The following is a 23,399-nucleotide window of genomic DNA, read 5'->3' on the forward strand; positions in this document are numbered from 1 at the left end:
AAAATTGAAATACGACGTTCAGAAAACACCAGACATATTGTATATATCCGAATTAACAATATTTTATCACATTCACATCCAGCAACCATAAAAAACCCAGCTATCAAAAAAAAAAATGAAAGATAAGATGGTATGAATGAGAACATTCGATAAGACGTTAATAAAACATCTCAATTAGGTATTTTGTTTTGAGACATCTGAGATTAGAAATAATAAAGAAAAGAATAACGGACATCCCTCGAGGAAAATGCTTACTGTAGACACGTGTTTCGGGCATGAGGCCCTCATCAGTAAGTACTCTAAAATAATGTTAAAATAAAAAATACTTGTAGGGAAACAACAAACAAACAGAGTCAACTAGAGGACTAATCACCTCGTTATCCCTTACACATGTTGAAAATAATATCAACCAATTGATTATTTTCGCTTGATTTCGTTTTCAAAACAAGGGCGTAGATCTTTTCTTTTCTTGGGGGGGGAATCGAAAAAAAAATTTTGACGACAACGTTAACTCATATCTGTTTTATAAGAAAAAGAAGTTTGAAAAGGAAGTTAGGAACAAGTTGCTCGAAATAATGTTTTTTATTATCAATTCGATTGCTCTTAACTTATAATGGGTGTTCCTAAATTGGATGAGTTACAGAGGAAAATGAGAGACTCCTTGGATTATTTTGAAAATGAAAAGTCCCATGAATATGAGCCCACAAACGTTTTTTATCGGGATATAGGGTGTTTCTAGTGTATCGTACTTTTTAGTGATGCTTATATTAGTTTATCAAATCTTTATTAATCTTTGCTACATATTGGATAAATAATACCAAAACTTTTAATAAATTAATTCATTACAGCTTACTAGCTGGATCTTTATAATAATTTGGATTTTTCTGTGGATTACTAGAGAGCTGTTTGAAATTTTTTTCTCGAAATCGATAGCAGATACGATAAAACTATAACAAACCAAAAAGTGTAGTACAACACCAGAGTTTCTTTCCACATTTTTTCAAACTACCAACGATTCTCCAAAAAAATAGTTCTGGAGGAAAGAACCAGGCAAGGAAATTTGCATTCAAAATGAGCATATCACATGATGAAAACTTTAAATTGGAATATCTATGGCCGATTTGAATAATTGAATATCTGACAAAGGAAAGGTTCTATGGAAAAAAACTTAAGGTCTAAAATGTTCTAGGCCTTTTTTTCTTAAAATGTTCCGAGAAACCTGTCATTTTCATTTGTACCTCCAATTTAGGATAACCCTTTAAATATAGTCAATTCAAAACTGATGTCTTCACAAATGAATTGCAATTAGAATGAAACGCAATAAATTGTACAACACAGCCCAGACAATTTTTCGATGCGAATTACTCAGTTCAGTTCTTTGATAACTGAATATTGAAATGTTGTGAAGAGAATGATACAAAAAACCTAAAACAACGGGTAAGTGTATACCGATGACGAATGCGAAAATCACAGATGGCAAATAAGGGGCGATGCCGAGAAAGCGGATAGATAAAGGAAAATAACAAACCTCGGACAAAGACGACCTCGTATTGCAATAAAAGAATCCGAATTTTTACTGAAGTGTCGATTTCAAAGGAAAGTCAAATGATTATTGGTTCATTTTATGGAAACATTCTCGTTCTTCCTCCTTGCGAGATTTCTGAAATTTTATATTTTGGAAATCTTGGGGGTGGGTAATTATTTCACGCAGTAAACCTCCTCATTTCTACGCCCTTGGCTTGATTTCGATTTCAAAACCAGTTTTGGAAATGAAAATGTCACATGTTCAGTTACGGAGTACCAATAGAAAAGTTGAAGGTACTGTCAGTAACGCTTGTTAACTCACGTGAAAGGTGTAAGTAGATGCCAAAATGGAACAAATGCAAATTGGACTCGATCGACCGGAAATCAAAAATTTCGATTATAAATTCATGATAGTGGGAGTTTATATCTTTTACTCATCTGCCAGTTTTTGTCAACTCAATCAATACACCATAGTTCAAAATGTGCTCGAACCGTGAGTATCATAACATTGTGCACATGAAATCATATACAAAATGGAATTATTATCAGGAGAAGCCTATGACACTCAATATGAACCTGGAAAATTTTTGAGTAGTCATTTAACTCATTTTATAATATATTTTTTCGGCAACCGTCCGGGAAGTGCTCACTTTTCGGACGCTTTTTCTCTGAGAAAGTAGCATTTCCCGGCCTAGTCCGGAAAGTACGTACTTCCCGGACTAGGCCGGAAAAGAATCATAGAGTAACCGAGATAACGGCTGACAGTTCATATGAAATTAGTTGTCAAAAATTTGCATGTTTTTGATCGCAATCGCAATAAAATATGGAAAGCAGTAGCGATAGTGTTATTTTGGTTGCCGAAAAAATATTGTACGCAACACGCCCGAAAATGGTTTTTTTGGACTCACAGACTATTCGTCCAAAAAAACCCTATTTTCTGGACTTGTTACGTAAATTACTATTTCTACAGCAGTACTATAATAAAACACTTATAAGCCCATAATCCGTTTTATAATGAGATCCATAATGATAAAGATTTTCAACCAATACCCATAATTTTTCAATCAAGCATTTTTTTTTTGGGTATATTTGTCAGTGGAAGAGCGGCTTTCTGACTATTATGTTATAAAAATCAAAAATGATGTTATTGATTTATTTTGGGTTTCGGCCCGTTGCACTTGGACAGGACCTTCTTGTGTTTTTTTTTCCAATAAAGATGGTGAAGGTTAAAAAAAAATCTTTCAATAATTTTAATATTGAATAATGAGAGAAAATTGAACTAATCTTTGGCTCACACGATCCTCAGTAAATTCAGCATTCAAATTATGACACAATAAATAACTATTAAATTATCACAAAAACAACAAGAAAAAATAATAATTAAACACCCAATGGATATTATAGTTAGGAGAATTCAGAACTTTGGATTTTTTTTACTTATTTGTTTTTTATTTGTTGCTATCAAAATTAAAAGATCGCTCAATATAAATAAAATTAACTAAATTTTTTTTTGACCTGTTTTTTCCTCGTTGCCGGAATCCTCTTGATTAAAACAAGCTTTCATTACTACTAAATTTTACTACTAATTGAACTGAAATAACAATTCAAGTATTACATTGTGTAACCGCAGTTTCGAACTTATTCTAGTTCATCTTCAGACACTGTGAAAATTCTACAAATTGTAAAGAGCATTTATGTAAAACAGGTACAAGTAAGGTGAAACTCAGGAAAACCAGGGAAGAGGCTATAAAATTTGGTAGATAGCGAACATTTTTGACCGTTATCTTACTTCCAGGAATTATTTGAAAGCATTGAATATGTAAGAATAACAGAATTCTGGTTGTTCGTTCATAATTTCAAAACTATGCTCTTTGGCCTACTTATATTGAAATTACTGGGTTAATATTGAGTTTTATACAGGGTGGCCACTTTTTCAATGGGATTGTATTGGTAACTTTTAAACCATAAGAGTTAGAAGGTCGGTCAAATGGAGGAAAAGTTGCATAGAAGCATTATCAAGCAGTTCAAACAAATCGAGATTATCAGGTCCGGTTATTGAGATATCATAAGAAAAGTAAATTATGTCATTTTGATTTTTCTTTTTTTCCCACTTTATTTCAAATATCATCAAAAAATGTTACAGGAGTTTTTTATTCAACAGTAAATTATCCTCAATTTGACGTAATCAGATTTCGTATCCAACGTTTCATGCTATCCGGGCCACCCTCAACCTCATTTTTTTCAAGACAGACCTGTATATTTTATGACACTTTTCGGAATAACTTTTAACGATGAATTCAACGATATATCATACAATGTCATTCAAAGTTGATTTTCAAGTGATTTTGACCCTTATCGAAATTTCTTTGGGTCGGATCTGTAGTGAATGCAATTCATCAAAAACTGCTGTTTTAAATTTGAATACCAAGCCTTCAAAACTTATATCAAAATAAAGTTCGATTCTGGAACAAATGACAAATCCAACAATAGTGATTTCTCGCGAGAAGATTGAGAATGTATTGGAAGGTATTCAAGAAGACGAAATAAGCAAATGTATAAGAAGTATGGGTTATAGAACCGTTGAGTGCATTTTACAAAATGGTGGACATTTCGAACACTTACTTCATTCATTTTCATTTACTTTCGAATAATCATTCGATTTTTCTTTCATTGAATGATAATTGCTTTAATTATTATGAATTGAAATATGTAAATAATTATTACTTGTTTCTTGATTTGATTCTGATATGTTCCATTTAGTTCAAGATGAGTAAGTTGATTTTCTCATCGAAATGTTTAGCCTGTTGTTAATTAAACTAAAGGTAGCGAAATGTAATACAGATCCGACCTAAAGAAATTTGGATAAGGGTCAAAATCACCTGAAAATCAACTTTGAATGACATTGTATGATATATCGTTGAATTCAGCGTTAAAAGTTATTTCGAAAAGTGTCATAAAATATACAGGTTCGTATTGAAAAAAATGAGGTTGAGGGTGGCCCAGAGAGCACGAAACGTTGGATACGAAATCTGATTACGTCAAATAGAGAACAATTTACTGTCGAATAAAAAATTCCTGAAACATTTTTTGATAATATTTGAAATAAAGTGGGAAAAAAAGAAAAATCAAAATGACAGAATTTATTTTTTTTATGATATCTCAATAACCGGCCCTGATAATCTCGATTTGTTTGAACTGCTTGATAATGCTTCTATGCATGCAACTTTTTCTCCATTTGACCGACCTTCTAACTCTTATGGTTTAAAAGTTACCAATACAATCCCATTGAAAAAGTAGCCACCCTGTATACTTAAATATGCGATGAAAGGAAAAATAACGATTCGAATAAATGATAATTCAGATGGATGAACACATATTTGAATCTTCCCAATACTAATTTTATCTGTTCGGTTCTTGTACCCTTTTATTTTATTTATTCAATTTATAAAATTATTTACAGGTATTACGGCATTGATAGTTCCAAAATACATTGGACACAATTGGTTTTCATGATAAACCTGCTTATATTCGTATACTATGCAATTAAGTTCGTACAACACTCTGTAAGTACTCATTCTTTTTTACATTTAGAAATGGATTATGATTTATGATCTAACTTTTTGAGTAGGCTTCTTGAGGGTTACCTATTGTTATATAATGAAAACGATTGAAAAAAAAATTATGCATAATTTGTATTATCCTGTAAACTCTCTACTTTTTGCTTGTTGCAAAAACTTTTTTTTGCCTTCTTCTGTATGTGTATATAGTATAACAATTACAAGCTTTGTGCAAACTTTCGTGTTGATGCTGTTGTCAGAATTACAGGAAATTCAAATAAAGTATCGAAAAAATATGAGGAAAGCACAGAAGTTAGGTCAGGAGATTTAGAACGCTCGTTCATTCATGCGCCAATTGTACCCTTGGATATACTTTTATTAGGCCAATTGAAAAGTCCCCGGTCTGATGCACAGAGGGCGGTGCTAGTATCCATATGATTTTTACCTAGTACCAACCTTCAAACGATACGTGTCAAATTTTGACAGCAGTCTGACCATTAGTTCGTAATATATTGCGTTGTGAGTGTAGCTACTTTTGGTATTTGAAAAACTATCAACAGAGATTCTTATATATCGTTATTGGATCGTTTGAAGGATGAAATCGTTAAAAAACCATCACCATTTGAAGAAAGAAAGGTGTTGTTTCATCAAGACAATGCGCCGTGTCACAAATCAATGAAAACAATGTCAAAATTGCATGAATTGTGCTTCGAATTGCTTCTGCATCCAAAGTATTCGCCAGATCTGGCCCCCATCGACTTTTTCCTGTTCTCAGACCTCAAAAGAATACTCGCTGGAAAGAAATTTAGCGGCAATGAAGAAGTAATCGCCGAAACTGAGGCCCATTTCGAAACGAAAGACAAATCGTACTACAAAAATTGTATCGAAAAGTTGGAAGATCGTTATAATCGCTGTAACGCCCTCGAAGACAACCGTGTTGAATAATAAAATCGAATTTTGACAAAAAATGTGTTTTACTTTACGGGGACTTTTTAATTGGCCTGTTATAGAATTCTATGGTCCCCAAGTGTGCACCTGGCGCATGAATGATAAGGACTCAAAAGCTCCTGTCTTCATCTCTATGCTTTTCTCATTTTCTACTTCCACTTCAAGTTTTGTTATTCTCGAATATTTATGGACAAAATATAAACTTGACCTTGAATGAATAATAACATTGATCTCCAGCAAAATCAACAACTTATTTATTTATCGAAATTTCTATTTCAGGGCGTGAGGTATGCAAGCTTATTTTGCGTAGGGGTCACTTGTCTGGCGGCTTTAATGAATCTTTTCTGTATACCATACGTCCCTAAGGAGTACCAGTTCGATTTTATTCTATTAACCCAATTCGTCTATGGAGTGGCTCATGTGTTCGTGATAATAATCCCGGCTAAAGTTGTGGCTGTTTGGTACGCAGCAGAAAAACAGAACATGGCATGCGCATATGCGATTTGTGGCAATCAACTAGGTAAATTTCCAAGATTCATTCTAACACTGTCGGAAAACCATAATTTCAAAGAATATGAATTTGTTATATTCAGTTATAATAAAGAGTATAGACATTATTCGATTATACACCGATTCATGAGACGCAATTCGCGAAACATCATAAGAGCGCAGCTCGAGTGGTGTTTCGCGAACTACGTCGAGTGAAGAGGTTCGTATAATCGAAATATATTGTCTATGCTCGAGTGGTATTCGTTACGATTATATAACTAATAATTTCAATAACTATAACCAAAGCACTGCATTTTGATAATTCAATGACATTTCACTGAGCTTGACTTTTATTGTTTGGCGAACGTCCAAGAATGTTACTATGGAAATGATCACAATATGGCAGGAGGCGAAACACCAAACCGATCATAAGAAGCAGTCAAGTAGTAAAGGGTGTTTTTTTTTGAGCTATAGAACTATAAATTGCAATAAAACAACGATGGATTATTCGATTGACATGAATTTTATTTATCCGCAAGATAATCTTGTGGCATTACATTTTAAATATGATTTCTGGCATATGACCGCCACGGCTGGCTCGGATGTAGTCCAATTTGGACGTCCAATTTTGGATGACTTTTTCCAACATTTGTGGCCGTATATCGGCAATAACAGGGCGAATGTTGTCTTCCAAATGGTCAAGGGTTTGTGGCTTATCCGCATAGACCAATGACTTTACATAGCCCCACAGAAAGTAGTCTAGCGGTGTTAAAACACAAGATCTTGGAGGCCAATTCACAGATTCAAAACGTGATAATAGGCGGTCACCAAACGTGTCTTTCAATAAATCGATTGTGGCACGAGCTGTGTGACATGTTGCGCCGTCTTGTTGGAACCACAGCTCCTGGACATCATGGTTGTTCAATTCAGGAATGAAAAAGTTAGTAATCATGGCTCTATACCGATCACCATTGACTGTAACGTTCTGGCCATCATCGCTTTTGAAGAAGTACGAACCAATAATTCCACCAGCCCATAAAGCGCACCAAACAGTCAGTTTTTCTGGATATAACGGTGTTTCGACATACACTTGAGGATTAGCTTCACTCCAAATGCGGCAGTTTTGTTTGTTGACGTAGCCATCCAACCAGAAGTGCGCTTCATCGCTAAACAAAATAAAATGGACGTAGTGCGCGATACGTATTCCGCACAGAACCATTATTTTCGAAATAAAATTGCACTATTTGCAAGCGTTGTTCAGGCGTAAGTCTATTCAAGATAAATTGCCAAACCAAACTGAGAATAAATCACTTGACAGCTGTTAAATTGGTCATCATCTTGAACAGTAATGCCAATTTAAAGTTATATACCTCGAAAAAAGCACCCTTTATAATCGAATATTATCAATACTCTTGTGATATTATAACTGATTATACTACGTCGTCAAGTAGTATATTCACTTATCAAAACGCAGTAACTTTGCGAAATTTACGAATTCTATTGGTTCATCAGAACATGAGTTGTATAATCAACAGAATAACTACTGAAGAATTAATAACTCCACTGTTTTCCACGAAATGTTTGTTATAATTTAACGATAGTGTCATCTTCAGATAGTTCTTTTACTAAGCAGAGGGGAATCGCCATTGACGAAACTCCATTGAGTGATCAATGGAGAATTTGCATAGTTACGGATGCGAAATTAATTTTGTCACTTTTCCCTCTGGCGGACGCAAAATAGAACTTTTCGATGATCTCGTGAGTCAAAATTCTATTTTGACTCACAAGATCATGAACGTTGTTATTATACGTTACAGAAAATAAAACATTTACCCAAACCAACATTTTTAGTCATCAGCATTTAGTGGTTTCAACTAACAAACTTTTGACGCAATCATTATTTTGATGATTAACATACTATTTTTGTTTTCCAGGATTGTTTATGGGTGCTGTTTTCCCCATGTTGTTCCTGGATGAGAACAACACTAATGAAGAAATTAAGAGTGGACTTTTCCATATGTTCATATCCAATTTTTTTTTTTGTGTACTAGCAGGACTAACGGTTGTTTTTTGTAAGAACCTATTGATTTCTATGAAAATAGGCCACTTGATTTGAGAATCTTGTCATGGATTAACATTAACAATTCATTCAAAAAAGTGTTAGGAACATTTTTGAAAACTCTTCTGAACATGACTTTTTTGTTCAGTGTAATTGGAGAATGAAGAGATACTGGAGTTGAATGCATATTCAATTACAATAAAATTGAAAATATGGCAGTTGGAAGTCCAATTAAAATTCACAATTATTTCCACAATTGGAAATTCGATGCATTCAATCATATATTTCTTCCTCATTTTGAGTCGGTGAATAGCTCGGTAATAAATATAGATAGAGGGAGCATATTTCATTTTCAGTAAGCAAATTTTGTCCTCAACATGAACTATCAAATTTGACATGAAGCGAGCTGAAATGAAAACATGTCAGTGATGCGATATTTCACTCAATTCGCGAGTTTCTCCACAAAGAACGCACTTCTTATGTCCCATAGTGAATCAACTTCTCACATTAACTCAAAATATTCAAATACTCGTATATCAGAAATTCAGAAAACGAACTTCAAACGCCTATACGACCTGAAACTGATGACACTAGGAGAGCAAAAGTTCCAAACCTTAGATTTCAGCAGGCAGATACAGAAAATAATAAATATTCTGCGTCTTATAAATTCGACAATTAGGAAAAATATCGGATATTCAAATTTGCTTATTTAATCGGGAATTACTCAAACAAATATATTTCATTCAATATAATATAAATTCATAATGATATAGTAAAATTGTGGATTTGAAAATATATCACAATATGACAAAGTAATCTAACCATGTTGGGGACATGTATACATAAATTGCGTATACTCCCTCTATCTAAGGGTGAATAGACAAAACAGTCTGTATCTCGGTATTGAAGGGCTAGAAAGCAATTGACATAGTTCGCCTTAGAGACCCCTATTCTAACCTAAAATGTAAAATATAAAAAAAAAAACTTTTCAGGAATGTGGACAATGCTTTATTTTTCTCACAAGTTTACTTTTGCCAACGTTTCGGAGGCGATTTCCTCCTTCTTCAGAACAAAAAAACAAAAGGATATTCAACAAACAATAACAAGGACAGCTCCTGGGACTAACCTCAAGAACATCAAGTTTTCGAGAAAACAGTAATATTTCATAAAATTATTTGTAGGATTAAATTACAATCAGGTATAACGTCGCCAGAATCAAACAGAAATGTCAAATACAAAAACAAAGTCTATGTCTATGTTTTTGTATTAACTTGTGAGAAAAATTAAGCATTGTCCACATTCCTGAAAAGTTTTTTTATATCATATTATATTGTTTATCATGGACAAATACCAAACTGCTAAAATAAAAACTTCTCCCAGTGGGTCAAACTCTAGAATAAACGTTTTTTTTTCAGTTTATATGAGTAAGCCGCTACATCCACCTAGCTACCAACAACATGAAGTTCGTAAACATATAAAAAGCTCTCAAACAGAAGCTTTCTGTGAAATTATCGTAATCAAAGATTTCATTTGTCTTATTTTACTTTATGGTATTACCTGCGGCATGTGTAATGTATTCGGTATTTTTCAAAATATGATTTTTCTAAATTATTTCCCGGTAAGGAAAAGTCAACTTGAAATCAGCAGATGATTGATTGGACTCTTTTTAGGGATCATTGATGAGTCTGTTAACTATTACTGGACTCTCCTATATATTTGGTGGAGTGGTTGCAAATTGCGCACTTGGATATCAGTTGGACAAAAAGTTACAATATAAGTGAGTATATATACATATATAGAGGGTTTCCCAAGAAGTAACGGATACCATGATTGAAGGTCATCATAGAGGACTCGTATCAAGAGGTTTCAATCGCCTGAGTGCATTCGTTTGGGATATACAGAGTGAAGTTCATCTCATGTGTTGAATTTCACAATGGAATGCAACTGCAATTTTAGAAATAATTCAATTGATTAATTCAAGATTTCTTGTACTTGTTTTTCATAAGGGAATGTTTATTGATCACCCTGTATGACGGTGGCAAGCAGAGATTCAAATTTTTTCATTATGAATCAATTCTTTGATGAAATTTGCTGAAATTTTCCTAGTCTGGATCTGATTTATTCGATTTCAGAAAAATTGAAGGAAGGTATTCGTAGAGGGTGACAAAACTGAAAATTTTAAATTATTCGGTAGATTAATTGAAGAGTTATTGAACCAAAAAAAATTCACTCTCAAGAGAATGTTCATTGATCACCCAGTATGACTGTGCCAAACTGAAATTTAGAATTTTTATTATGAATTAATTCTTTGTGAGTACGAAAATGGAAAAAAAACCTAATGTTCACGTAAAGGGTGATCTAATATTCATGAAAATAAAAAATGTCTGAAATTTTCCTAGTCCGGATCTGATTTTTCGATTTCAGAAATATTGAAGGAATGCTATAGTGAAGGCTGACAAAACTTCAAAATTTGGAATTATTCGGTCGATTAGTTGAATAGTTATTGAATTGTGAAATTTCACTGATAAGATGATCAGCACCCTGTATATCCCAAACGAAGGCACTCAGGCGATTGAGACCTCTTGATAGTCCTCCATGATGAACTTCATTCATGGTATCCGTTTGTCGCATTCTTCCTCGGACAGCCTATATAAAGTGTGTTTTTTTTAGAGCTATAGAACTTTAAATTGCAATAAAACAACGATGGATTATTCGATTGACATGAATTTTATTTATCCGCAAGATAATCTTGTGGCATTACATTTCAAATATGATTTCTGGCATATAACCGCCACGGCTGGCTCGGATGTAGTCCATTCTGGACGTCCAATTTTCGATGACTTTTTCCAACATTTGTGGCCGTATATCGGCAATAACACGGCGAATGTTGTCTTCCAAATGATCAAGGGTTTGTGGCTTATCCGCATAGACCAATGACTTTACATAGCCCCACAGAAAGTAGTCTAGCGGTATTAAATCACAAGATCTTGGAGGCCAATTCACAGGTGCAAAACGTGAAATTAGGCGGTCACCAAACGTGTCTTTCAATAAATCGATTGTGGCACGAGCTGTGTGTCATGTTGAGTCGTCTTGTTGGAACCACAACTCCTGGACATCATGGGTGTTCAATTCAGGAATGAAAAAGTTAGTAATTATGGCTCTATACCGATCACCATTGACTGTAACGTTCTGGCCATCATCGTTTTTGAAGCAGTACGGACCAATGATTCCACCAGCCCATGAAGCGCACCAAACAGTCAGTTTTTCTGGATGTAACGGTGTTTCGACATACACTTGAGGATTAGCTTCACTCCAAATGCGGCAGTTTTGTTTGTTGACATAGCCAGAAGTGCGCTTCATCGCTAAACAAAATAAAATGGACGTAGTGCGCGATACGTATTCCGCACGGAACCAATATTTTCGAAATAAAATTGCACTATTTGCAAGCGCTGTTCAAACGTGAGTTTATTCATGATGAATTTCCAAACCAAACTGAGAATAAATTGACAGCTGTTAAATTGGCCGCCATCTTGAACAGTAATGCAAACTTAAAGTTATATACCTCGAAAAAAAACACCCGTTAGCATTCACCCAATCTATTTGAAATATTTGCGTTTCAGGTACTACACATTTTTGATCTTCGGTTTCCTATTTTTGAGCTATGGTACTATGGCTTTTTTCCTCGAAATGAGGTGGTACTTCTTGTCTTGCCTAATGATGATGATTTTTGGGTGAGTTCTGTAAAAATATATAGTGATTGGTCTCGTCCGATGGTATTCTGGACTTTAACGGAAAAAGGAAGGTACGACATTTCGATATTTCAAATAAAACACCCAACACCCTGTATATTATTGCTTTTTTCGGCTTCAGCCTCGATTTATTCAAGTATTATATTCTTCTTATATAAGCGGCAGGTGGTTCCCACCCAATAAACCAAATTATAAGTAAAATGGTACCTTCCGTTCTCTGTAAAGTCTGTAATCGACCGAGGCCCACCCTGTATCAATTGAAATTTTGCAGCCATATTCCCAGCAATTCTACTTTTTTGTCGTGACTGACAACTCTTCACCATTTTTAACTGAAACTGTAAAGAGTCTCCGTTTGTGAGTGCAAGATTAACATAAGCTCTTTTTTCTATACAGGGTGATTCCGGAGCAGACCGTCAGATTTTAGGAGAAGTATAAACTAGTCAAGGCAGTTTCGAAACAATATTTGGTTGGGGCCTTTATTTAGAGTCTACAGGGCGATTTGTCCGATTCGACCGAATTTTCTTTCATTCATAACTTTGGTATGGCTTGATCAATATTGATGAAATTTTCAGAGTAGAACAATATGATTGTCTCCTTTCAACACTTTCTCGAAAATACAGGGTGGGAATTATGATAAGTTCAGATTGAATTTGCAGGTTAAAAAAACATCCTGTACATTACATTCTCAAAAATTCACTACCTGCTTCAGATTCTGTCATAAGTTTACATTACTGAAGCGTTTTTAGGTTTTTTGGCACACGTCCAGTATTGCTAGAAAACATTTTTAAAGATGAACAATATCGTTATTTCGCTCCAAGGCAGTGAGAATATTCTGAACTAAATAGTAAAGCTATATCGTCAATAATAAAAGAAAAAGCGGTTGAATCAGAAAAAGCACCCTGTAGACTCTCAGTAAAGGCCCCCAACTATAAACCAAACATTGTTTCGAAACCGCCTTGAGTAGTGTAAACTTCTCCTAAAATCTGACGGTCTCCTCCGGAATCACCCTGTATTATATCAAAAAATTCTTATTGAGCGAGTCAACATTATTTTCAGTGATTTTTATTACAATTTTTCCCAACTGAACGAATAGCTTAATCATAGATGTTATTAAATCTTCAACATACATTACTGGTTATTTACAAATAATATAGAAAATAGGGGTTCAAAGACAGATCACTAAGGAACTCCAAACTCCTTTATCGTGATCACTGATAATCTTCAATGAAGAGAATAATATATTAACATTAATCTTAAAAACTAAGGAGAGAGCTAGGTTTATTTCTTCAACAACATCAACAATTTTTTCTTTTCTGTATAACTTTTCAGAATTTCCACTTTTTTTTTTTTTTTCTTTCTATTTTATTTGGGCTCAGCAGTTATGCTATGTACCCATGATCACGTAGTATATATAGTAATGCATTGTCCACCACCAGGCATGTACAACATCCATGACCTAGCCGGGATTCGAACCCGGTACCTTCGGCATCACAGCCGTCTCTCAAACCACTGTGCTACCGAAGGTAGACAGAATTTTCACTTCTTTGAATATCAATAATAGATTATATTTGTTTCAGGTGTTTATCAGCATGTACCGTGAACATAAGTATTCAGTACATTATAGAAGTTACTTATCCAGCTGCAGAGATTATTCCTGTAGCAGTTCTCCAGGTTGTTATCTCTGTAGTAACAATCGCATTCCAAATTATTTTCAACAAACTACTCTCAGAAAAAAAATTTTCGACAGTTCATTGGTTAACAATTGCAACATTTTGCCTGATGACTTTTGGAACCTATTTCTTGAGTTCCAATCTGAAGAGAATGTTGGCAAAACCAAAACCAGAGTCGATACCAGTACCAGACGAGTTAGAAAACTCATAATGCAACCTTTCTATTTATTTTTATGTATATTTTGACGAAAATGGCCTTCGTTTCTAGAAGACAGATCATTCTCCGATTGAATATTCTAAAAAAAATATTCATATTGGATTAATGAAGAGAACATTGTTCATACAACTCATTCGTATAAGGATAATTTTGTGTTAGTTTATACGAAATGGTTTTATAATGTTTTGTATAAATTGTATCCTCGATACACATACAATGTTTTACGTTTTATGAACTATATTAGTTTTTATAAAACTGAATATTTTTATGTGAATTCTTTTTGGAATTACATTTGTAACCTTATCAGCGTATAATGGGTATAACATTGATGTGATTTTTATGCCAAAACTTGTTTTTTTATGTTGAACACGAATTGATGATGATATTTTGAAGTTTGATTTCGATAATTTTCCTGGCCTAACCTAACCTTTCGTTATCAGCTTATTATAATGAGTATATTATTGACTTGATTCTTTAAAAAAAACCTGATGCTTAAAAAAGAATTTGGTGTGGCACAACCAGCTATCTTCTTTGATGAATTCTTCAAATAGAGTTCAATGAGTAAAGAACAGATCGAACAGCATGAAAGCACTGAGATTAATATTGAAATAAGAACATTCAAGTAAACTTAGATCAACAGTTAGAAAAATAGAAATATTTCTCTATTTCAGTATCGTAATGAGTTCATTAAAGTACTGAAATCAGTGCTGTAATGAACTCATTGCTGCATTGTTTCAAAAATTGTATCAAATTTCAACACACTTCAATTGTCAATATAATATAATTTGGATATAGTGAAATGATTTTCAACTTTATCCACAATTTCTCCTGATTCTAGTTGTGTTAAATCGATTTCGTCAGACGTATTTCTCTAATTTATTGTATAACTATAAATGATTCAAAACTGGTAACATACGATTAAAATTCAAATTCCGTAATCGTCAATTATCGTAACAGTAACACCAACTGCCAAAATACAATACAAAAGTCACTAGGAAGTATAATCTGAATTTTTCATTAAATTTCGACAATATTTCACAAAACATGACTGAAATAGAGAAAATATTGTCTAATACTCGTTGCAGAAGGCAATTCCAACACTTGCATTCGCTCCTTTGTCACTCGTTTTGGAATTTCTCATTCGTGGTGGAATAAGAGCCCATTCTGCAACGTGTTTTAGAATATACCACTACTACTAGTAAAGACAGGGCAGCCGCCAGGATCGGCAAACCGGACATTTTGCCGGGGCGCCAAATTATAGGGACGCAAAATCAGTTGATAAAACAAGACATACTTTTTGACACAAAAATGTTTTCTTAGTAATAACATAATATAATTTCCAAGAACCAATTTTCTTTTAAATCGAATAGACGCTCTCAACTATAGTTATGAAAATAAAAATAGGCACTAAAATACACCTCCAAGAACTACGTTGTCTTTTTACTCTAGACAGATAGATCATCGTAATTTCTAACAATTCAGGACGTTTTTTGATTAATTCGACAAAACCTCCTCTGATAAATTCGACAAGGTGAATTTAAATTGAAAAAAAAGATTTCATATGCAATTGAAATGATGCCTGAGAGAAATAACAGATGCTCCTTCGAAGAAAATTCAGATAAATAAGGCAAAGCAGGGCGGCGAAATTTTATTTTGCCGTGGCGCCAAAATGTCTGGCGGCGGCCCTGAATGAAGATCATCATTTCAGAGAATACTGTCACTATGTCACCTCTAAACTAGGTAAATCAAAAAATAAATTGAAATTTTCGAAAACTTACCTAATTATATGGCCCTGAAAATCTATATAACCTTCAAGGTTAACACGGGCTCCATTTTATAATTTCGTGACCTAATTTGACATAATTTTCCAAGTCATTCAAACCCCACATAGATAAGCGATAACAAAGCGGATAATAATTTATTCAAAACATTGTAAGCAAATAACACTGCCCAACCAAAACTGTTTTCCAATACTCATATGAATATCTGTTATTTGTTATTAAGTGAAAACTAATCACGCCACCAGCCCAAAAACCTCACCAAACAATGACACGTTGAGGATGGAGAGATTTTCCAACAATCATTCTTATATTTTTCCAGCTAGAAATGCGAAAATTCTGAGTATTAAAGTAGCCTCCGTGATAAAAATGAGACTCATCACTGAAGAAGGTTTACCGAAATTCGGACCCAATCGACTTGACCTTGAAGGAGCAACATTCTTGGTTGATCTTAAGCGACGCACACAGTTTCGAAATTTCGATTCTTACATTCGATTTCATCAAGTTTTCCTCACAGAAATTTTCCACCAGTTTCACTATTGCCTGCCAAGAAGGTGCTTCACAACTTAGTTTTGATTTCAGTGCGTTATCGAAGCGTGTATCGTTCCTTCTTTAGTAATGGCATAGTTTTAACTTGTCAAATGTCAAAAGGAGATAGCTTCCAAAGTGACAGCTGCCCAGATAGCAGATGTTATTCTTGATTGAAACTTTTATTGGAAAACCCTAGATGTGTACCTCAGACATCATCATTCCATGTTGAAATTGCGTATCACAAAATAATTTTGAATGACGGTAAAGTGAAGTTGATCGAGATAGCAAATATTGTGAAGATATCATCTGAACGTGTACATCATATCATTCACGAATATTTGTACATGAGAAAGCTGTGTGCAAAATGGGTGCCACGCGAGCTCACAATCGATCAAAAGCAACAGCGTGTTAATGACTCTGAGCAGTATTTTAAGTTGTTTAAGTGCAATAAACCTGAATTTTTGCATCGATATGTGACAATGGATGAAACATGGCTCCATCAATTCCCTCCGGAGTCCAATCGATAGTCAGCTGAGTGGACTGCACATGTTGAACCGAATCCGAAGCGAGAAAAAACACAACAGTCAGCTGGCAAGGTTATGGTATCAGTATTCTGGTATGCGCAAGGTATAATATTCATTGATTACCTCCAAAAGGGCCGGACCATCAATAGCGATTATTATATAGCGTTATTGGATCGTTTGAAGAATGAAATCATTTGAAAACGGCTCCATTTGAAGAAAGAAAGGTGCTGTTTCATCAAGACAATGCGCCGTGTCACAAATCAATAAAAACAATGGCAAAATTGCATGAGTTGGGCTTCGAATTGCTTCTGCATCCACATTATTCGCCAGATCTGGACCCCAGCAACTTTTTCCTGTTCTCAGACCTCGAAAGAATGCTCGCTGGAAAGAGATTTAGCGCTAATGAAGAAGTAATCGCCGAAACTGAGGCCTATTTTGAAGCGAAAGATAAATCGTACTACAAAATGGCACCGAAAAGTTGGAAGATCGCTATAATCGCTGTATCGCCCTCGAAGGCAACTATGTTGAATATTGAAATCGAATTTTGCCAAAAAATGTGTTTAACTGTGGTAGACCAGGGACTTTTCAATTGGCCTGTTAATACCCATCCTCTGCACTTACGGGTTTACTAGTTAATAATTATAATTAAACATTTTTGGATGTAACCAACTGAAAAGTTATATAGGTAAGTTTTATCAATTGATCGGTCAAAAGCTCGAGCGAGGGTGGGGACCTTTATAACCTGCACTGATTGAGATAATACGACAGAGGAAATGATATCGACACGAATTTCAGTTGAATGAGAATGAAAATTTGATAGCACCAATTTTCCTTGAAAATTCTTGCGAATCAACAAACCTATTTCCATGTTGTCGACGTTCGATATAGACACTAAAGATGAACGAAGACAGTGAAATTGAGAACTCAATTCCATCCAAAAAACCTGATATTGTATTGGACAGCTACAGATGGGTGATAGTGATAATTTTCGCTGCTTATAGCGGCACCAACTTTTTTATGTTTATGCAGTTTTCGATTATAGCCAACATAACAAAAAGGTAGGTAAAACAATGTTAGAAAATAATCATAACATTTTTTTCAAACTTTCCAGCAGTTGACTTCAGTAGGTACTCGCCTCGATTTTTTTATCCATTGCAAAAATTACATAACTAACTGAAGAGGAACTGACAAAATAAATAAATATAAACAATTCAACGAGAACCTATATTACGTACGTTTAAGTAGTTAAATATGCCAGCTTAAACACGAAAAAAATTCCCAATACAACATTTCTGAGAAAAAATCAGCTATTTGGAGATCTATATGATTTTCTTGACTTTCAGATATTACCATGTCGACAGCCTTATGACAGATGCTACGGTACTGGTATTCATGATAGCTTATATTATATTTTTCATCCCAGTAGGTCATTTTATTCGGAAAAAAGTAAGCAATCAATACCTTCTTTTTACTCCAACCATAGAGTAATAAACATAGATAGAGGGAGTATCCGCAATTTTTACATATCCCCAATATGGTTAGATTACGTTGTCGGATTGTGATATAAAAGGTGTTTTTTTAGAGCTATAGAACTTTAAATTGCAATAAAACAACGATGGATTATTCGATTGACATGAATTTTATTTATCCGCAAGATAATTTTGTGGCATTACATTTCAAATATGATTTCTGGCATATGACCGCCACGGCTGGCTCGGATGTAGTCCAATCTGGACGTTCAATTTTCGATGACTTTTTCCAACATTTGTGGCCGTATATCGGCAATAACACGGCGAATGTTGTCTTTCAAATGGTCAAGTGTTTATGGCTTATCCGCATAGACCAATGACTTTACATAGCCCCACAGAAAGTAGTCTAGCGGTGTTAAATCACAAGATCTTGGAGGCCAATTCACAGGTCCAAAACGTGAAATTAGGCGGTCACCAAACATGTCTTTCAATAAATCGATTGTGGTACGAGCTGTGTGACATGTTGCACCATCTTGTTGGAACCACAGCTCCTGGACATCATGGTTATTCAATTCAGGAATGAAAAAGTTAGTAATCATGGCTCTTTACCGATCACCATTGACTGTAACGTTCTGGCCATCATCGTTTTTGAAGAAGTACGGACCAATGATTCCACCAGCCCATAAACGGCACCAAACAGTCAGTTTTTCTGGATGTAACGGTGTTTCGACATACACTTGAGTATTTCACTTCAAATGCGGCAGTTTTGTTTGTTGACTTAGCCATTCAACCAGAAGTGCGCTTCATCGCTAAACAAAATAAAATGGGCGTAATGCGCGATACGTATTCCAAACAGAACCATTCTTTTCGAAATAAAATTGCACTATTTGCAAGCGTTGTTCAGGCGTGAGTCTATGCATGATGAATTGCCGAACCAAACTGAAAATAAATCACTTGACAGCTGTTAAATCGGTCGTTATCTTGAACAGTAATGCCAACTCAAAGTTATATACCTCGAAAAAAAACACCCGTTAGATGCCCTATGGGACATAAGAAGTGCGTTCTTTGTGGAGAAACTCGCGAATTGAGTGAGATATCGTATCACTGATATGTTTTCATTTCCGCGCGCTTAAAGTCAAATTTGATAGCTCATGTTGGGGACAAAATTTGCCTACTGAAAATAACAAATGCTCCCTCTATCTATGTTTATTACTCTAAGACTTCAACCAATCATTAATTTCAAAATCATTTTCAGAGCCTCAAACAAACAGTTGTGATAAGTAGTGGATTGACAGCACTCGGAAATTCACTGAAACTATTTGCAGTATCCCAAGATAGATTTTATCTTGTAATCATATCCCAAGCAATTTGTGGACTTGCTCAAGTATTCATAATCAGTTTACCACCTCAAGTTGCCAATACTTGGTTTGGAGCCAAAGAAGTTTCAATAGCATGTGCAATTGGAGTTATGGGAAGCCAGATTGGTATGAGAATAATTGCTATTGCTACGTAGATAAATCAAATCTAACGACTTGATTTTTTTAAGGCATCGCTCTAGGATGTGTTACGTCGCCTTTTTTGGTACCTGATTCTTATAATATGCAGGAGATTGCTAATGGATTTTCTACTGTTTTTACTATCGATAATGTTCTTTCGATAACTATATTGGTCTTTATCATATTATGTGAGTATTTACTAATTGTATGTGAAGGGTGTTTTTTTTTAAACTATAGAAATTTAAATAGCAATAAAACAACGATGGATTATTCGATTGACATGAATTTTATTTATCCGCAAGATAATCTTGTGGCATTACATTTTGAATATGATTTCTGGCATATGACCGCCACGGCTGGCTCGGATGTAGTCCAATCTGGACGTCCAATTTTCGATGACTTTTTCCAACATTTGTGGCCGTATATCGGCAATAACACGGCGAATGTTGTCTTCCAAATGGTCAATGGTTTGTGGCTTATCGGCATAGACCAATGACTTTACATAGCCCCACAGAAAGTAGTCTAGCGGTGTTAAATCACAAGATCTTGAAGGCCAATTCACAAGTCCAGAACGTGAAATTAGGTGGTCACCAAACGTGTCTTTCAATAAATCTATTGTGGCACGAGCTGTGTGACATGTTGCGCCGTCTTATTGGAACCACAGCTCCTGGACATCATGGCTGTTCAATTCAGGAATGAAAAAAGTAAGTAATCATGGCTCTATACCGATCACCATTGACTGTAACGTTCTGGCCATCATCGTTTTTGAAGAAGTACGGACCAATGATTCCACCAACCCATGAAGCGCACCAAACAGTCAGTTTTTCTGGATGTAACGGTGTTTCGACATACACTTGAGGATTAGCTTCACTCCGAATGCGGCAGTTTTGTTTGTTGACGTAGCCATTCAACCAGAAGTGCGCTTTATCGCTAAACAAAATAAAATGGACGTAGTGCGCGATACGTATTCCGCACAGAACCGTTATTTTCGAAATTAAATTGCACTATTTGCAAGTGTTGTTCAGGGGTGAGTCTATTCATGATGAATTGCCAAACCAAACTGAGAATAAATCACTTGACAGCTGTTAAATCGGTTGCCGTGTTATTGCCGATACACGGCCACAAATGTTGGAAAAAGTCATCGAAAATTGGACGTCCAGAATGGAGTACATCCGAGCCAGCCGTGGCGGTCATATGCCAGAAATCATATTTGAAATGTAATGCCATAAGATTATCTTGCGGATAAATAAAATTCACGTCAATCGAATAATCCATCGTTGTTTTATTCCAATTTAAAGTTCTATAGCTCTAAAAAAAGACCCTTTAGTAGGAGAGCTAACATTTCAATTGTCTGAACCACTTTCTAAAAAGCTGGAAAATTTTTGAATGATTCTTTATCAAACTAGGCATCTCACTTTTGCGTCATCAACTTTCAAATTCTTGAAAATGTCAGAAAAACTTGTACAAGCTTATAATTTCAATAGGCTGCAAGTTTTTCCAATGAAAGGTTTCATTTCGAATTGCCCACTATCTGGGCAGATATCATCTTCTGATATTTAACAAGTAAAAACTATGCCATTACTAAGAATGGAATGAAACACGCTTCTAAAACACATGTTCTATAGCTCTAAAAAGAACACCCTTTATTTGGGATAAATCTAGTTGCTTTCGTTTAGCCCAACTGTTAAATAACTCTGAAGACCTCTTGCATTGAATATTGATTACTTCAAATTTAGACCACTCGAAAAAAACACTGCAAATTTTAGACTATGTTTTATTATTTCCTCTTAAGAAGAGCTTTATCAGTTTTCAGGTCTGCCCCAAATTCGCCACCCAGTCAGTCACAAATAGACCGCATAGATGGTTATGAAGATGGATTTGGTTATTTGGAAACTTTCGAAGTTCTGGTTAAGATCAAAGATTATAAAATGGTATTACTAACCTTCGGATTATCTTTTGGTATTGGGAACGGAATTGGAATAGTAATGAATGAAATGTTTCTACATTTCTTTCCTGTAGGTATCTACCGGATTTGTATGCTATAAAAGTCAGAAGAAACTGGTTAAAATTGTGTGATTATAAAAAGTTTTCTAATTCAAGGGTGATGGAAAAAATCTTGGAATTTTGCTACTGTGTGGTATCATTGCTGGTGGTGTTTTTGGCACATTGTTTTTTGGTTGTATATTGGATAAAACACATGAGTTCAAGTAAGTTTTTTTGTTGCAGGTAATCTATATATTATCGTAAGATAAGCCATAATTTTAATACTCAAAGCATATTATTATGCAAGGAAATAATTTTTCACTTTGAGAATTTGACAAAATGCAGAGTGAAAAGTTAAAAAGTAGTTTGGTGCAAATCAGATTATATATGTAAATTGTTATTCAAATATATGACGAGAATTTTTAAGAGTGCATCAAAGTAACTGTCAGAATAATAACAACTAGACTAACTAACTATTGTATCATTCGTAGGGATGATAAATATGATGTATTTTCACATATTTTAAGTTTCATTTATTCTTACTCTTTTAATTTCAGGAAAGTCACCACTTTCGTCCTGGTAGCAAATGCTATTTCTTGGACTGGTTTGATCATGTCTTATCAGGCAAGATCTTTAATTGGGGCTTCATTGTTTATACCTATTATGGGGTGAGTAGCATACTTTTATCATCAAATATTGATGAAAGAAGTGATACGAGTATTGAAGTCGATTTCAATAAGTCGAATAACATCTAAGTCGGAACCTGTTATTTTTATGTTTCCGGTTGCTGCGGAAATACCATCAATGAAATTCTCCATCAAAAATATCTTAATTTTAAAATATGTAGATTCTTAGTTTGGATGTTTCAGGTTCTTCAACGGAAGCCTTGTGGTGATTGGTTTTGAGTACGCCACAGAAACCACCTACCCTATTCCAGAATGTTATAGTGCCTCTCTTCTGAACGCGTCTATCTACATGGTTGCCATACTGGCAGTACTCGTTATAGAATGTGTAATCAGATGGATAGGTTTTTTTACAGGACAAATTATATTTGCTACATTGCTCTTTACAGCTGCAGGCTGTAGCTTTTTGATATCTTCCGATTACAGAAGAAGAGATGCTAACCTATTGAGCAAGAGCAACACTAATTATGGTAGCTTCATTGATGAAAAACCCTAGCCAAAGAAAGAAATAATATATGTATCGAAATGACTGCTTTTTATTTTCATACTCAAAATTTATTATATAATTATTTCCTAGAACGGAAAATTCGAGCAAAATATCAAAATTAAATTCTGAGATTTCAATGACATAAGATTTAACAATAAAGTAATAAACATAGGTAGAGGAAGTATACGCAATTTTTACATGTCCTCAACATGGTTAGATTACGTTGTCGGATTGT

General features: G+C 34.6%; 3 protein-coding genes across 3 annotated transcripts in view; 2 read left to right on the forward strand and 1 right to left on the reverse strand.

Moving 5' to 3' along the window:
• Positions 1-23,399, reverse strand: part of LOC123679652 (ionotropic receptor 75a-like) — an 84,121-nt gene that overhangs the window by 37,930 nt on the left and 22,792 nt on the right. The gene's annotated exons all lie outside the window — the stretch shown is intronic.
• LOC123679656 (feline leukemia virus subgroup C receptor-related protein 1-like) lies at positions 1,794-14,598 on the forward strand. Its single transcript, XM_045617050.1, has 8 exons — positions 1,794-2,017; positions 4,985-5,087; positions 6,309-6,549; positions 8,453-8,590; positions 9,993-10,195; positions 10,248-10,354; positions 12,198-12,308; positions 13,904-14,598. The coding sequence occupies exons 1-8, from the start codon at positions 1,872-1,874 to the stop codon at positions 14,205-14,207; spliced, it is 1,353 nt and encodes a 450-aa protein (XP_045473006.1). The 5' UTR covers positions 1,794-1,871; the 3' UTR covers positions 14,208-14,598.
• LOC123679653 (uncharacterized MFS-type transporter C09D4.1-like) lies at positions 17,706-23,204 on the forward strand. The gene is made up of 8 exons (XM_045617047.1): positions 17,706-18,104; positions 18,390-18,492; positions 19,771-19,999; positions 20,062-20,199; positions 21,818-22,026; positions 22,112-22,218; positions 22,552-22,662; positions 22,864-23,204. Exons 1-8 carry the CDS (start codon positions 17,944-17,946, stop codon positions 23,171-23,173), a joined length of 1,368 nt encoding a protein of 455 aa, XP_045473003.1. The 5' UTR covers positions 17,706-17,943; the 3' UTR covers positions 23,174-23,204.

The sequence above is a fragment of the Harmonia axyridis genome, chromosome 5, assembly GCF_914767665.1.
Source record: "Harmonia axyridis chromosome 5, icHarAxyr1.1, whole genome shotgun sequence".
Lineage (NCBI taxonomy): Eukaryota > Metazoa > Arthropoda > Insecta > Coleoptera > Coccinellidae > Harmonia > Harmonia axyridis.

Excerpts from the sequence above, each read along its gene's own strand:
- LOC123679656 (XM_045617050.1), top strand. The coding sequence starts at position 1,872 with ATGGAACAAATGCAAATTGGACTCGATCGACCGGAAATCAAAAATTTC. Across the intron at positions 8,591-9,992 it reads AGGACTAACGGTTGTTTTTT|TTTATATGAGTAAGCCGCTA; the intron begins GTAAGAACCTAT and ends TTTTTTTTTCAG. Across the intron at positions 12,309-13,903 it reads CTAATGATGATGATTTTTGG|GTGTTTATCAGCATGTACCG; the intron begins GTGAGTTCTGTA and ends TATTTGTTTCAG.
- LOC123679653 (XM_045617047.1), top strand. The coding sequence starts at position 17,944 with ATGAACGAAGACAGTGAAATTGAGAACTCAATTCCATCCAAAAAACCT. Across the intron at positions 18,493-19,770 it reads GTCATTTTATTCGGAAAAAA|AGCCTCAAACAAACAGTTGT; the intron begins GTAAGCAATCAA and ends AATCATTTTCAG. Across the intron at positions 22,663-22,863 it reads TTGTTTATACCTATTATGGG|GTTCTTCAACGGAAGCCTTG; the intron begins GTGAGTAGCATA and ends TGGATGTTTCAG.